Source organism: Leptonychotes weddellii, chromosome 1, assembly GCF_054177405.1.
Source record: "Leptonychotes weddellii isolate Sample4059 chromosome 1, ASM5417740v2, whole genome shotgun sequence".
In the NCBI taxonomy this organism is placed as follows: domain Eukaryota; kingdom Metazoa; phylum Chordata; class Mammalia; order Carnivora; family Phocidae; genus Leptonychotes; species Leptonychotes weddellii.
The window spans coordinates 120,766,118-120,781,517 of NC_138369.1; the positions used below are offsets into that span (position 1 = coordinate 120,766,118).

Sequence of the window (15,400 nt, forward strand, 5' to 3'; positions counted from 1 at the left end):
GGGTACCGCATACTGACTATGGGAGTCCAAGGAAGGAAATCACTTCATTTTAAGGGTAATCAGGAAGAGGAGACTTCTGAGCTGACCCTAAGAGGATAAGTAAATTTTAAGAGATAAAAGGGATGGAGAAAGTGGCCCAACTCTGACAAATTAAATCACATAACAAATTATTTCTAAGCAAGCCTATTATTAGTTCGCTGGTAAAGGAAATGCCCTTCTATATTTTTTTTAAAAAATCATGCCCTACACATCTTTCATATTAAGCAAGACACGGCTGGGTTTTCTTGAACCTGAAGAATGACGTGCATCAGTCCGCTAGAGCTCCCATGGTCAGATGCTACAGACTGGGCGACTGGGCAGCTTAAATAACACAAACTTATTTTCCCACAGTTCAAGAGGCTGGATGTACAAGATCAAGGTGTCTACGGGTCTGGTTTCTCAGAGGTCTCTCTCCTTGTCTTGCAGACAGATGCCTTCTCTGTGTGTGCACATGGCCTTCCGTCTGTGCATGCACGCCCTCAGTGTCTTCCTCTTCTCACAGAGACACCAGTTCTTTCAGATAAGAGCCCCCCTTTATGACCTCATTTAATGTAATTACCTCTTTAAAGGCCCCATCTCCTAATCTAGTCACACTAGGGGTTAGGGCTTCAACATATGAACTTGGGGAAGCACAGGTCAGTCCATATCATATTGTAATTATTGCTTTAAAAATTATAGATGTAATATATGCCAATGGTACAAAAAATAAAGTGAACAACAGCATGTCAAGTAAAACACAAAAATTTTCTTCTCTCTAATTTATGTACTTCCTCTAGAGGGAATCAGTTTCCTTCTGAGAAAGTTTTATTGAAATAATTATAGATAAGAGGCCAGAGAGCTTGTTTCCTCTTTCTCTGCCCAAATGCACCTAGGGAAGGCCAAGTGAGGACCCAGTGAGAAGGCTGCCATCTGCCACCCAAGGAGAGAGCTCTCATTGGACATGGACCCTGCCGGCACCTTGATCTTGGACTTCTAGTCTCCAGAACTGTGAGAAATAAATTTCTGTTGTCTAAGCCCCCCAGGTTATGGTACTTTGTTATGGCAGCCCAAACAGACTAAGATAGCATGGTTCTCTGCATAAAACTATGCATATATCTATCCATTTTTAGCACAAATAGGATCTTGCTAAATATAATGTTCTTCAACGAGCCTTTTCCATTTACAGTACATTTTGAACATCTTTCCAAACTGGTACACACAGATCTAGTGACCTCATTTTGTTCTTTTCCACTGTCATTTTATCATATCAGTATCCAACCCAGAATACCAGGATACATATAGCAATTATTCTCTTTATTTTTTAATTAAACTTTTAATTTTATTTTGAGATCATTGTAGATTCACATGCAGTTGTAAGAAATAACACATGTACTCTTGCCCCAGTTTCCCCCGATGGTAAGGAACATCTTGGAAAACTACAGAACAGTATCGCAACCAGGATGCTGACAATGATGCAGTCACGATATGAATACTTCTGTCATCACAAGGATCTCTCCTGTGGCCCTTTCATAGCCACACCCACTTCTCTCCTGCCCACTCTTTACCCCTCTGCAACTACTAACCTACTCTTCATTTCTGTAATTTTCTCTGTTCAAGAATGTGATCTAAATAGAATCACACAGGATGTAACCTTTTGACATTGGGTTTTTTCACTCAGTCCAATAGTCTAGAGATTCATACAGGTTGTGTGTATTGATGAACAGATCCTTCCTTTTTACAACTGAATAGTATTCCATGGCTAGGTGTAGTGCAACTTAACTGTTCCCCAATTGAAAGACATGTGAATTGTTTCCAGCTTTTGACTATTGTAAATAAAGCTGCTATGATCATTCATGCACAAGACTTTGTGTAAACATAAGTCTTCATTTCTCTCTGGTACATGTCTAGGAGTAACAGTTGCTGCGTCATATGATAGTTACACATTTAGTTTTGTAAGAAACTGCCAAACTGTTTTCCAGAGGAGCTGTACCATTTTACGTTCCCATCAGCAATGTAGGAGAGGTGCAGTTTCTCTGCATCCTTGCCAGAATTTGGTATTGTCACTGTTTTTTATTTTAGCCAATTCTATTAGATGTGTGTGATATCTCATTGTAGTTTGGTTTCTTTCTTTTTTTTAGAGGGGGCAGGTGCATGGGAGAGGAAGAGAAAGAATCTTAAGCAGGCTCCACGCCCAGCATGGAGCCCAACATGGGGCTCCATCTCAGGACCCTGAGATCATGACCTGAGCCAAAACCAAGAGTTGGATGCTTAACCGCTGAGCCACCCAAGCTTCCCTAGTACAGTTGACCTTTGAATAATGCAGGAGTTAGGGGCACTGATCCCCCATGCAGTCAAAAATCCATACATAAATTTCGACTGCCCCCAAACCTTAACTACTAATAGCCTACTGTGGACCAGAAGCCTTACCAATGACATGAAGAGTCCATTAACAGGGTATTTGGCTGGCTCAGTGAGAAGAGCATGTGATTCTTGATCTCGGGGTCATGAGTGTGAGGCCCACATTGGGTGTAGAGATTACTAAAAAATAAATAATAATAAACTTTAAGAAATAGTCAACTTTAAAAACTTTAAAAAATAATAAACTTAAAAAAATAGTCAAAATAGTCAATTTTGTATGTTATATATATTATATACTGTGTTCTTATAAAGTAAGCTAGAAAAAAGAAAATGTTATTCAGAAAGTCATAAGGAGGGGCGCCTGGGTGGCTCAGTCGGTTAAGCATCTGACTTCGGCTCAGGTCATGATCTTAGGGTCCTGGGATAGAGCCCCATGGCGGACTCTGCACTCAGCATCTCCCTCTTCTTCGCCCTCTGCTCTTCCCCCTCTTCTTCTCCCTCTGCTCCTCCCTCTTCTTCTCCCTCTGTTCCTCCCCCCACTCATGCTCTCTCTCTCCCTCCCTCTCTCTCTCTCCCCCTCTCAAATAAATAAAATCTTTAAAAAAAAAAAAGAAAGTCATAGGGAAGTGAAAATACATTTTACAGTACTGTACTATATTTATTGAAAAAAATCTGCGTATAAGTGGACTCATACAATTCAAACCTGTGTTGTTCAAGGGACAACTGTACTTTGTCAGATAGGTGGTTTGCAAATATTTTCTCCCATGCTGTAGCTTGTCTTTTCATCCCTTTAACAGAGTATTTCAGAGAGCCAAGGTTTTTCCTTGCATGAAGTTGAGCCTTGGCTGCTAGAGGGCTGTCCATGACGCCCTGGGGGCCAGTAGTCAGGGGGCTGGGCTTCCACCTGGGCCGGGGACCGTCCTCCCTGAACACCTGCCCCGCTGCAGCCCCATCCCAAGTCTGGCGCTCAGTGAGAAAGCTGGGTGCCCAGCACCACGGCCACGTCCCGGAGTGCCCCCAGCTCTCCATCGCCACGGTCAGGGGGCTGCCCTATCCCATCCTGTAGTGGGGGAGCACACATGGCAGGAGATGGACAGGATGCTAGGACAGAAGACGAGGGAAGAGCAGGAGGAAAGGAAGAAAAAGGAGCTGCAGGAGAGAATGTTACCAGAGAAAACCAAGGAACGAATTCGAACGTTGCCAGAGAAGCGTTTGGCCTGCCAGGAAGAGAAGCACCAGCTTTTACTGCAGCTCAAGAAAAAGGAATTTTTCCATGAGGAAGAAAAATGGAGGCCAGAGGAGCAGAGCACCCTGACGTCAGCTTTGTACCAGCAGAGCTTGACTGGTACGCGACCATTCACCTCCTCAGCCTGGGAAGACACAATGACCCCGGCACCCTCAAGGTAGCCGACAGCCAAACAGGTGTTTGGACCCTAAGTACCTGTTTGCCACCCAGAACCACGTGGGCCCAGCGGCTGCTTTTGTAGGGACCCCAGAGCTCGGGCAGTTCCAGGGCCCAGGCAGTGCCTCGGGGACGGCTCAGCCCCCACCTGACTCAGGGCCCCGCAACCCACCTAGGGTCCCGTGGGCAGCTCAGCACGTATGCAGCATTTTGTGCAGTGCGGTGCAGTCCGGGTCTCAGCCACAGCCTCAGCCACAGCCTGAGGCCACGCGCGGCCACATTCAGACCACCCAGACAAGGCAGTCAGATTTTTTTGGTCTGCGTCTATTAGCTTTCCTGAGTTGCTGACTTCTTCAGTTCCATTCCGGGACGTATGAGGCAAGAGCAAAACCCAAAGAACTCATATGTCCATCTCAAGGTTTCTAGCCAGCCTGCCTTCTCCTCTACCTCTCAGTCTTCTTGTGTCTACTTTATACATAATGTCCAGGGGTTTTAGTTGTACTTTGCAGGAGAAAGAGGGCAAAGTGTGTCTATGCCATCTTCCTAGAAGTGAAAGTTATTGTTTTTAATGGCTAAGTAACGTGCATGGCATATACTTTATTAATCAGCCTCTTTTTGATAGATATGAAGGTTGTTTTTAGGTTTGTTTGTTTTTTTTTTTTGCTATTAAAATAATGACAAAAGAAATAGAAGTTCTTTTTTTTTTTTTTTTAAAGATTTTATTTATTTATTTGAGAGAGAGAGAGTGAGCCAGAGAGCACAAGCAGGGGGAACTGCCGAGGCAGAGGGAGAAGCAGGATCCCCACTGAGCAGGGAGTAGACGCGGGGCCCATTCCCAGGACCCCAGGAACATGACCTAAGCTGAAGGCAGAAGCTTAACCAATTGAGCCACCCAGGTGCCCAGGAATAGATGTTCTTGTTCTTTGAGGGTGTGGGGGTGGACAATGGGGAGAGAGGCAGAAGACAGGGAAGGGCAGAGTTCTGGGTTCTTGTGGTATTACATGCATAGGATAAATTTCCTAACTGGAATTGTTGGGTCAAAGAACATGTGCATTTTAATTCATCATATTGTCAAAATATACTAAAAGATGTTACACTAACTTAAACCCCCCACCAACAGAAGAATATGTGTTTTTCCATTGAGTATTGTCAGATTTTCTGATCTTTGATCACCTGATTGAGAAATGTTCTCATTTTTATGTGCTTCTTTTCCTTTCTCTATCAGATCCAAAGTGGGAATTGTGCCTTTTTCATTTTCTTGATGTCTGCAAGGACCCAGCACCATGCTACATACCATAATAGTTATCTGTTTATTGTTGATAGTTTTAGCACTCCCAATAAAGGATTAGAGCTGGTCATATAGAATTCTGGCAAAGTTTCATGACTTCAAATAAAACACACAGTTTCACAAGGTTTTACAAGCAGGTGTTCTTCAAAATGTTGTCTGTAGATTAACCTGAATCAGAATCACGTGGGGGTAATGGAAAATCTAACACCATGTGCCTCCTGATATGATGACTTAAAGAGGATGCTTTGCCACCTAAATGTAATATTCTTGTCAAAAATGTTGACATTGGGGGCGCCTGGGTGGCTCAGTCGTTAAGCGTCTGCCTTCAGCTCAGGTCATTATCCCAGGGTCCTGGGATTGAGCCCCATATCGGGCTCCCTGCTCGGCGGGAAGCCTGCTTCTCCCTCTCCTACTCCCTCTGCTTGAGTTCCCTCTCTCGCTGTGTCCCTCTCTGTCAGATAAATAAATAAAATCTTAAAAAAAAATGTTGACATTGAACCTAGTACTGAGGGAACAATCAGACAAATTCCAAGTGTGGGACATTCTAAAACAAAGAAATGAAACCAAACTGGTCTAGAATCTTCAAAAATGTGAATGTCCTAGAAGACAGGAAAAACAACCAAACCAGATTAACGAGATCGCAAGAAATGCAAGCACACACCACATACACATAAACACATTATACATATATATGTAATAGACTTTCTAATGAGAAAATCCCTTCTCCAATGGGGGGTATTGTTCTAGATTAAAAGAGACTAAAGAGACAGCAGCCTCACTAAATATGCAACCCTTGATTGGGTCCTAGACTTTATTTTTTTTTAAAGATTTTATTTTTATTTATTTATTTATTTGAGAGAGAGAGAGAGAGAGCACATGAGAGGGGGGAGGGTCAGAGGGAGAAGCAGACTCCCCGCTGAGCAGGGAGCCCGATGTGGGACTCGATCCCGGGACTCCAGGATCATGACCTGAGCCGAAGGCAGTCGCTTAACCAACTGAGCCACCCAGGCGCCCCCTAGACTTTATTTTTAAGGCTATAAAGTACATTATTGGGACATTTGAGAAATGTTGATTATGGATAGTTTTGAAGATATTATTTTAATAGTAAACTTGGGGGGATATAATGATAGTTCTGTGGTTCTATGGAAGGAGAATATCTTTATTTTTAGGATGTAGTGCCAAGTATTAGGAGTCAAGTACCACTTCTATGTCAGTGATTTGCAGAAAGCTCAGAAAAAAGTCATAAATCTGAGAAAGAACAAATGTACTAAACTGTTAACAATTGATAAGTGTGACAAAGATTTGGTGTTCATTACTTTCTTCTTGCAACTCTGGCATATACTTTATTAATCAGTCTCTTTTTCAAAATAAAGTTTTTCAAAATAAAAAGTGGGCCCACCTCAGATCCAATCTCCTGAATCTTGGTGGGAGGGCAGAGGCCACTTGTATCTGCATTTCTTTTCTTTCTTTTTTTTTTTTTTTAAGACTTTATTTATTTGACAGAGAGAGACAGCGAGAGAGAGAACACAAGCAGGGAAGAGTGGGAGAGGGAGAAGCAGGCTTCCCGCTGAGCCAGGAGCCTGATGCAGGATTCGATCCCAGGACCCTGGAATCATGACCTGAGCCGAAGGCGGATGCTTAATGACTGAGCCACCCAGGTGCCCCTGTATCTGCATTTCAAATAGATCTTCCCATTGATTTGTATGCATACTACAGTGTTGGATGTACTGATTTGAAGTACAATAATGTGTTTTTATTTTAGTCTTTATGCAGGTAGAGCTAAAAACAAAAACCAAAAAACAAAAACCCTCCATATCTTGGTTACATAATAGAATTTAAGAACATTGGGTTAACAGATTTAAACCCAGTCCTTATGTAGCTTCCACAGTCTCTTCTGTGGTCCTCCTCAATTTTCTCCATTTCCTTCAACTCTCTTAATCTTTTTTTATCTTTATGCAAATGGTTTTCAAAGTTATTGTGAAGAATGTGTCAGTGAGTGCTGCCCTTCACATTGCTTCAGTGGACACCGCCTACACTCAGGCAGAAGCTAGCCTTGTATTTCCTCCAGCAACTGAATAAAGAGGTGAGTGGAACTACTGTCCCTATCCAGCTCAAGGCAATTCTTCTTAAACACTTATGACAGATGTAGGGACAAGCATGTATTATATTGTGTTTACTAAATAATAAATGACATTAATAAGTAATAAATGAGTTAAAGATCCAAAATACATACCTTAACAAACGTTTGCATGTCAACAGCTTTTTAGACACTGCTTTAAACGCATAACTATCACTTAAGATCAATTGACGGACTTGAAATAATGTAAGAACCTCAAAAGAATACATGGTACTTTCTATAAGAAGCCATCACTATCAACATAAAGCCTACTGTTTTCAAAATTTTGTTGTTGTACTGATAAATTTGTACTAATTCCTTGATTCCTCTGGTGAACAATGGCTTACAATGCTGGCTGGGTTTAGAATTGTCAGCTGAGGCTATTGAAGAGTATAAATGGCCTCAGTGATCCAGGTTAGCAAAGAAGCAGTTGACTTTGAGAAGGCTCTGATTTTAGATCTCAGGAAAGTAGAAAGTTTATCTTAACCATAAAAGAATATGCTCTCTGTTAGCAAACTTTGTTAATATGTGTGGATCTTTAACTCATTTATTACCAAATAGTGTTTAGTAAGCACATGCAAATGTGGTAAACATAGCATTCATTAGAAATACATTGTAGAGGGGTGCCTGGGTGGCTCAGTCGGTTAAGTGTCTGCCTTCAGCTCAGGTCATGATCCCAGGGCCCTGGGATTGAGCCCCGCATTGGGCTCCCTGCTCAGCGGGGAGTCTGCTTCTCCCTCTGCCTCTGCCCCTCCCCCTGCTTGTGCTCTCTCTCTGGCTCTCTCTCTACCTCTCTCCCCAAAAAAAAAAAAAAAAAATTACATTGTAGGGTTGCAGGCGCTGTGGGTTTGGATTTTGACTCTGGATTTTTTATTAGGAAGCTTTTTTACCTTGAAACCCCTTCAGCAACTGTGACCTAAACAAGAATTTAGCCCTTGTTTATTTCCTTTTAAGAGATTCTGGAAATCCTCCACAGCATGTAACAGTAGTGCTAAACCTAAAAAAAGGTCAACAATTAGGTGTTAATTGTTGATTGATTTCACCCTGTGATTGATTGGTTTCACCCTAAAGACTCCAGTGAGACTAAATGGTTAGTCATTTTTCTGATTTAGTATTTCCTTCCGTTTCTCAGATCCCAGGAGAGTTGTTGTAGGTTTTAGATGAGACAATAAGGATCTTTGACCTCCATTCTCAGAAAATATCTGGCGTTATCTCAAATCTGAATTTGAACATTATTACAGGGGGATGGATAAGGAGCAGCATCCCTAAAATGCGACCCACGTCTACTTTGTCATCTTGGTATTCGTTTTTGTCAGACTTCCTGGCACAATAATAATTTTCAAATACATTTTTTGAAGAAAATGTGTTTAGAATCAACTATCATACACAGATTAAAAAATTACGTCAACTTTTAGGTGGCCGTCTGAATTAATGAGAAAATGTTTCCCTGATAATATCTTGCAGTGTGGGTAGTATTTTAAAGTTAAATGACTAAATGCATCGGGCCTAACCCAGGCCTGGGTCACAGCTACAGTTGAAAACCTCTGGGGAGAATCGTGCCGTTTATTTAAGCAGCAAGGGTTATATTGCTCTCAATCTCCATTAAATCAACATGCATTAGGTATTAAGCAATTAAAGTTCAAAGCCTTTTGGAAAAAAATGAGCAGTATAGACCAGAATCACAATCTATCTAGTCCCAAAGGGGCATGGAGCTATATCTGCCGGAAGCGTCCATTTAAATTCCTGCATTACAAGGAAAATTACTCCTTAGCAGTTAACCGTTTGCAAAAGTTCACAACGATCTTATCGGGCATTCCCCACACGTAAAAATTATTAGTATTATTTTAAAAAAGAGAGCGAGAGAAGACCAGAGGCAACATGAGAACAGAGTTGGCTACGCCAGAGACATTTGCAAAGGACACTACACATTTTTTCCTCGCTTGGCACAACGTACTACGGTGCACCGGATTTCCTGGGACATGCTAGGTGGCCGACATTTTCCCTAGCAGGAAGTTTCACACTTTTAAGATCTGAATAGATGTTAAACGCTCAGCTAAAGGCCAGGCAGCTCTTTACCGTCGAATTAAACAGCGGTGGGAGCCGGCGGAATAACCCCATTGACCCCCCAGTGCAGAGCGCGGCCGTGCCTCCGCCGCGGGCCCCGAGCGCCGGCGGCGGACGGCGAGCTCGGCCCAACTGGCCCGCGGTGAAGCGCCGGCGGCCCAGCACGCAGCCGCCCCAGGCTTCCGCCTCCCGGTCCCGCTCGGCTCCCCCGGCCGCCTCTGCTTCAGGGACGCGGAAACCCCGTAGGAGCGGGGCGGGCGGGGAGCGCGGTTTGGCTACCGCTTGCTGCAATATTCTTCCGCCGCAAGGCAAAGAGTCCCAACCCTCCCCCAAGGCCCTGGGATTTCCAGCGGCCCTGTAAGATCGAGAAATAACCAAATTTGGATTTTCCCAGCCACTCGCTTAGGATATTTTCTGAGCTAAGGACCCCAGGATCACAATTTGGTGGATGACCGAAGAGCGACGAGAAAATTCCTCCGCAGAAAACGGGTTCCGGCCACGAGCCTATAAAAAACGGGTGGCGCGGTACCGCTGTCTTTCCAGTCGGGCGCTGAGTGGTTTTTCGGATCATGTCTGGTGGCTCCGCGGATTATAACAGGTATGGCGCTTTCTCGGCAGTGGTGTTTTGTGGTGAAGGTCATATGGCACCGGCGGTGATGGTAACGGACGGCGTGGAGGCAGGGAGCTCTGGGTTCATAGGCGTTTCCTTGGGGTTTAGCACCCCTCTGCCCTTCGAGAAGCTTCCATGATGGGTAGGGCCTGGATTGCCGGGAGGCAAGGGTACAAAAACGGAGTGGTTGGAGGGTGTCTTTTTTTTTTTTCTCCCCAAGACGCTTTGAAATCCCGGCCGCTTCCCCTGCCCGTACGGAGCAGGTATAGTTAAAGCGGTGGCGCAGTCAGCAGTCGAGACAGTGCAACGGGGCCCGAAGCTTTATTTGCGGCGGAAGGCGCGAGTTGCAGTGCTCGACTTTAGGTGGGGTGGGGGGAGGGTGACAGCGGCGCCCGCTCGCCAAGGCCACAAGGCGGATGGGACCGCGCCGGCAACGGGGTCCGTGCGAACCGTTGGCATCGCTCTCGCCAGGCCTCGGCCCGCGTCAATCACCGCGGCTTGCGCAGTGTAAGGGGCGGAGCTCAGCGCGTGGAGCTCTCGCGAGACGGTCTGCCGCCGAGATGGGAGCGCCTGGCGCTCGGGCCTGGGGGAAGGGCCGGCGTCCGTGGGGCCTTTCCTGGGCGTCCCCTGTTGCCGGCCTTCGGGCAGGCGCGCACCGAACATTCCGTGCCCTGCAGCGCCAGCTTCCTTGACTGCCTTGGGGGTGTACACGTGCAGGGGAGAGTGGCCAGACGAGACCGGCTATATAACAGGGCTCTCCCCTAATGTGTAGTAAAGGATGGCTGGGGAAAGGGATGTTCTCTAACTGCAGTATTCTTGTCAGCAGAGAACATGGAGGCCCAGAGGGAATGGACCCTGATGGTGTCATCGAGGTAAGAAATGGTTGTTGATTTTGAGACGTTGGAAAGGTGAGCTTGTTCATCCCATTTATTCAGTTTCTTTTATATGTAATTTACAGAGCAACTGGAATGAGATTGTTGATAACTTTGACGATATGAATTTAAAGGAGTCTCTTCTTCGGGGCATCTATGCTTATGGTTTTGAGAAGCCTTCAGCTATTCAACAGAGAGCTATTATTCCTTGTATTAAAGGTAAAAGAACTAGTTATCACTTTTTAAAAATGAATTAACTGTTCTAGAAAGACCTGGACCGTAAAAGGGAAAATAACTTCTGGGGGACTAGCACCTGTTTGTATTCCTTAAAGTGAAATGATGGCAATCATCTTTCGGGACTGACCTGAAATGAAGAGAATACTCATTGCTGATCACTTGATTATTTGGGCATAATTAATGTTCCAAACGGAATACATGGTGTGAACTAGAAGTGGCGGTTTGATGTGGGATCGGTAAATATGTATCCTACTTTTTTTAGGGTATGATGTGATTGCTCAAGCTCAGTCAGGTACTGGCAAGACAGCCACATTTGCTATTTCCATCCTGCAACAGTTGGAGATTGAGTTCAAGGAGACCCAAGCACTAGTATTGGCCCCCACCAGAGAACTGGCTCAACAGGTATTGATAGTGTAGTTCAAAAAAACTGCTTGCGTGTTGCATAGGTTTCAGGTTTCACAACTGTGAAGAATTTAAAAGTTAGTGTAAATTGGTCCTATCAGTAAGAGCCCTCCTTTTTAATTGTCCATGCATGCAGGGAGTTTTTGTTGAAAGTTAAAAATAGGAACTGGGTGTGCAGGTACTGGTTGGCAGGGTTGTGTAACAGATTTGAGAAACCAAAGCTTTTCAGGGTGGACTAGATCTGTTCCCATTTTTAAGTTTGAATGCAGTTGTGCAACATGAAAACTGCAGTGACATGTTATCATTTGACTGTCTCAGTAGTTTGTGATGCATCTGTTGCATGCTATGTTTTCAAAGCTCACTGCTATATTGGCTTTGAAGTAAAACCTTGCTAATGAAATTAGGTTTTATTAAGGTCAAGAGGACATAAGGTCCAGTATTTTGGGAAAAACTAAAGTATCAACAAGTTGTCCTAGATGTAATGGCAGAGTTCCACTATTTACACCTTCCTACACAATGAAAAGCAATGTAGGAAATGATTTAACTAAAATCATTTAACTAACCTAGCTGGTATCTGGGGCAACAGGATCCCAAGTTTGACAAGGCACAAGGAAGACATGTTAAGGGCATTTTATCATGAAGCAGTTAGATCAGTCTGCATTTTAAGCTTGGAGTTAAGTATTGTGCATGCATAGAAGCTATTTGCAGACCAGATATTTGCCATATGCTTTGGAAGTTTAGGCACAGAGCCTGTAATTCTACTGGATAATAATTAAAGGGTTTTGGCTTTTAGATCCAAAAGGTAATTCTGGCACTTGGAGACTATATGGGAGCAACTTGTCATGCCTGCATTGGTGGAACCAATGTTCGGAATGAAATGCAAAAACTGCAGGCTGAAGCACCACACATTGTTGTTGGTACACCAGGGAGAGTATTTGATATGTTAAACAGAAGATACCTTTGTAAGTATTGCTGTCCAATGAGAGTATAATTGTTACTTAAATAGTATCCCTGTGCATCTAGAGCTGATAGTATGTATGGCTTGCTTTGTCAGCTCCAAAATGGATCAAAATGTTTGTTTTGGATGAAGCAGATGAAATGTTGAGCCGAGGGTTTAAGGATCAAATCTATGAGATTTTCCAAAAATTAAATACAAGTATTCAGGTGAGCTTTAATTTTACTCCCTGTCCTGTAGTAGGTTGGGGCTTAGGTTTAATGTAGGTGTACTAATGGATTTGTCCTTCCCCCCTGCTTAAAGCAATTGGTGCATAACTATACACGATTTTGTAGTGAGGCAAAGACACTAGGTCTCAGTTTGAGTGTTGTGAAAGTTGTGCTGTTTGTGTGACCATATGATCATTGTCTTTTTAAGGTTGTGTTGCTTTCTGCCACAATGCCAACTGATGTGTTGGAAGTGACCAAAAAATTCATGAGAGATCCAATTCGAATTCTGGTGAAAAAGGAAGAATTGACCCTTGAAGGAATCAAACAGTTTTATATTAATGTTGAAAGAGAGGTAATTTGTCTAATTACTTAACATTAAGATGTTCATTTTTTAGCCTTCTTGTATAAGCACTGTGCTAAAATTGCAGAAACTAGGATTGCCTTAGTTTTTGTAATAATGCTAGCAGAGTACACACAGGAAGAAAAGTAACTGCACTAGATTGTGAAGACTGGGGTGGACCTCTTTCTTAATGTCCAGTGTCCTTTGTCTTAAGATTTGGTGCAATATGTCTTGGATAGGCCTAACAGAATGAATTTCTAATGAACATGAGTTGGAAACTAGATTTTAATAACTGTTAACTTTGAAAAATTGTAGGAATGGAAGTTGGATACACTTTGTGACTTGTACGAGACACTGACGATTACTCAGGCTGTTATTTTTCTCAATACAAGGCGCAAGGTGGACTGGCTCACTGAGAAAATGCATGCCAGGGACTTCACAGTTTCTGCTCTGGTAAGAGGTGTTCTAGTAGTGATAATTGTATTTTCATTAAAGCAGGATTTAGACTACAATATAGCTGTTAAGTGCTGTGTTGTCGTTCCCCCTGCTCAAAATAAAGTTGTTTCTTAACTATACCTGTCTGCTATACCCCTGTAGCAGCCAGGGACGCTTGGTCTCATACATGTCAATAAAATTAAATAGTTGATTTGACTGGTGATACTTGAATTAAGGTTTGTTAATTTGCAGCATGGTGACATGGACCAGAAGGAAAGAGATGTTATCATGAGGGAATTCCGATCAGGGTCAAGCCGTGTTTTGATCACTACTGACTTGTTGGTAAGTCTCCCACTGTACGTTTTTAATCTACCAAAAGTTTGTTTTGGGGGGAAGGTTTTTTGATAACCTTTACCAGCTTGGGCTCTTTGGGAGAGTAAAGACAAGACCACACTCCACAGTGGGCTATACCACTTACCATAGTTCACTACTATTTTGTGGCCTACATTAATAGCTGTCTAGTTTTTTAAATTAGAATTTGAACACCATACCATTGTGTTTTCAGGCTCGTGGGATTGATGTGCAACAAGTGTCATTGGTTATAAACTATGATCTACCTACCAATCGTGAAAACTATATTCACAGGTGAGTAGGTGGCATTTTGGCTGTTACTGTATTGGTAAAATGAATTCATGTGTGGCTTTTCTACGGATTGATTTGTTCGAAAGGTAACTTCGTATCAGGAAAGCAAAAAGACAAAAGACTTAGTAACTTGGTAAGATGTAACTAAAATTGTACTTGGGAAGATTGGTCATCTACAGTGGGAAAACAGTTGTAAATGTTGCCCAAATTGTGGACTTACTACATACAGATCAGGTGGTTTAGATCTGTTGGTCTTAGCTTACTTTTGAGTTTTTAGTGAAGTTCTTGTGTCCATGTGCTTTCTTGGTGATTCCTCTGTAGTTGGGATTTTCTTGGTGTTGTCTGGTAGCAATTTGAGCAGACCCTGGTTTAGTTATAGTGGCTTTATCCCTAAGTAAATTGAACTGTACTTTGTTATATGATGTAAAAAAAGACTTTTTAAAAAATACAGGAGTCGATAGCAGCAGTTGATGACGAGATGGCGCTCAGAAACGGCGTTGACGTAATTTAGGACGTGGAATCATAAGCGAAACAGCACACTGTTTGAATAAAGAGCGAGTCGGTATTTATATTTGTTTTTCTTTTGTCATGATTATTTGATATTTTTAAGTTGTTCCAGCCAAGGCATTTTTGTATGTTAGTCTCTTAGGCGGTTTGTGTTGTCTGGTTTCTATCAGGAAGGTAGAAAGCTGTTCTGGAGGTAAACACGTTTGAGTTAATTTTGAGTTACAACGTGTGAAACTGAGCAAAAAAGCAGTGATAAGTTTGGGTTACCATACCAAATACTTGTTTTCCCACTGGAAAAAGTTGTAAGTTTTAGACAATAGTTAACCTTGCAGCATTTGTATTTACAGTTTACAGTTCCAGAGGTGCGTCGAAATGGATTTACATAACTGTTCTTTTTTGTTTTATCCCTGGTGTTTACATCTGTCCCAGGCTGACATCTGCTCTTGGCTGGCCCACTTTGGTATGGGCTTTAATTTCATTACCCCAAACACAATACTGTCATCTGCTTTAAAAGTAATGCTCAAGACACCTGATAAAATCTCATTTTGCAGCCAGACAAGCCTTGAATCCTTTTGGCACTAACTGCAAAGGAAGATTTTTTTCTCTAGATATTGATTAGCAGCTAGTGCGCTCCAATTAGAAGCACGAACTATAACCCTATTAAGTAAACAGCAGCTGATGGTTAACAAGTGGATCATCATGTTCAGTAGTTCATTCATACTCGAGAAGTAACATTCTAATTGCTCTGATTTCTTTTTCTTACACAGAATTGGCAGAGGGGGTCGATTTGGGAGGAAAGGTGTGGCTATAAACTTTGTTACTGAAGAAGACAAGAGGATTCTTCGTGACATTGAGACTTTCTACAATACTACAGTGGAGGAAATGCCAATGAATGTGGCTGACCTTATTTAATTCCTGGGATGAGATAGTTTTGAATGCAGTGCT

The 15,400-nt window shown here is 42.8% G+C and overlaps 1 protein-coding gene and 4 non-coding genes across 8 annotated transcripts; all 5 read left to right on the forward strand.

Moving 5' to 3' along the window:
- The first annotated feature begins 9,699 nt into the window (after positions 1–9,699).
- Positions 9,700–15,394, forward strand: EIF4A2 (eukaryotic translation initiation factor 4A2). Of its 4 annotated transcripts, none has more exons than XR_014148669.1 (12): positions 9,701–9,844; positions 10,680–10,728; positions 10,815–10,947; positions 11,228–11,367; positions 12,161–12,329; positions 12,422–12,531; positions 12,740–12,883; positions 13,187–13,324; positions 13,559–13,648; positions 13,872–13,951; positions 14,400–14,510; positions 15,223–15,291. XR_014148669.1 is itself a non-coding variant. In XM_081831211.1 (11 exons), the coding sequence occupies exons 1-11, from the start codon at positions 9,816–9,818 to the stop codon at positions 15,365–15,367; spliced, it is 1,224 nt and encodes a 407-aa protein (XP_081687337.1). In that variant the 5' UTR covers positions 9,700–9,815; the 3' UTR covers positions 15,368–15,394. The 4 variants fall into 4 exon arrangements, 2 of the variants coding, with proteins under 2 accessions (XP_081687337.1, XP_030894946.2); XR_014148670.1 differs by having other exon boundaries at positions 14,400–14,506; XM_081831211.1 differs by lacking the exon at positions 14,400–14,510 and having other exon boundaries at positions 9,700–9,844; positions 10,683–10,728; positions 15,223–15,394.
- Positions 11,058–11,126, forward strand: LOC115944266 (small nucleolar RNA SNORD2). The gene has a single exon (XR_004078831.1). It is a non-coding gene; the product is annotated as a small nucleolar RNA SNORD2 (small nucleolar RNA).
- On the forward strand, positions 12,926–13,101 carry LOC115944265 (small nucleolar RNA SNORA81). The gene has a single exon (XR_004078830.1). It is a non-coding gene; the product is annotated as a small nucleolar RNA SNORA81 (small nucleolar RNA).
- LOC115944263 (small nucleolar RNA SNORA63) lies at positions 13,364–13,495 on the forward strand. The gene has a single exon (XR_004078828.1). It is a non-coding gene; the product is annotated as a small nucleolar RNA SNORA63 (small nucleolar RNA).
- Positions 13,676–13,815, forward strand: LOC115944264 (small nucleolar RNA SNORA4). The gene has a single exon (XR_004078829.1). It is a non-coding gene; the product is annotated as a small nucleolar RNA SNORA4 (small nucleolar RNA).
- Positions 15,395–15,400: the final 6 nt, after the last annotated feature.

Bases quoted from the DNA above. Each gene is read 5' to 3' on its own strand.
- EIF4A2 (XM_031039086.2), top strand. From the start codon at position 9,816: ATGTCTGGTGGCTCCGCGGATTATAACAG. The intron at 12,330-12,421 runs GTAAGTATTGCT...TTGCTTTGTCAG, and splicing joins GTTAAACAGAAGATACCTTT to CTCCAAAATGGATCAAAATG. The intron at 12,532-12,739 runs GTGAGCTTTAAT...TGTCTTTTTAAG, and splicing joins AATTAAATACAAGTATTCAG to GTTGTGTTGCTTTCTGCCAC.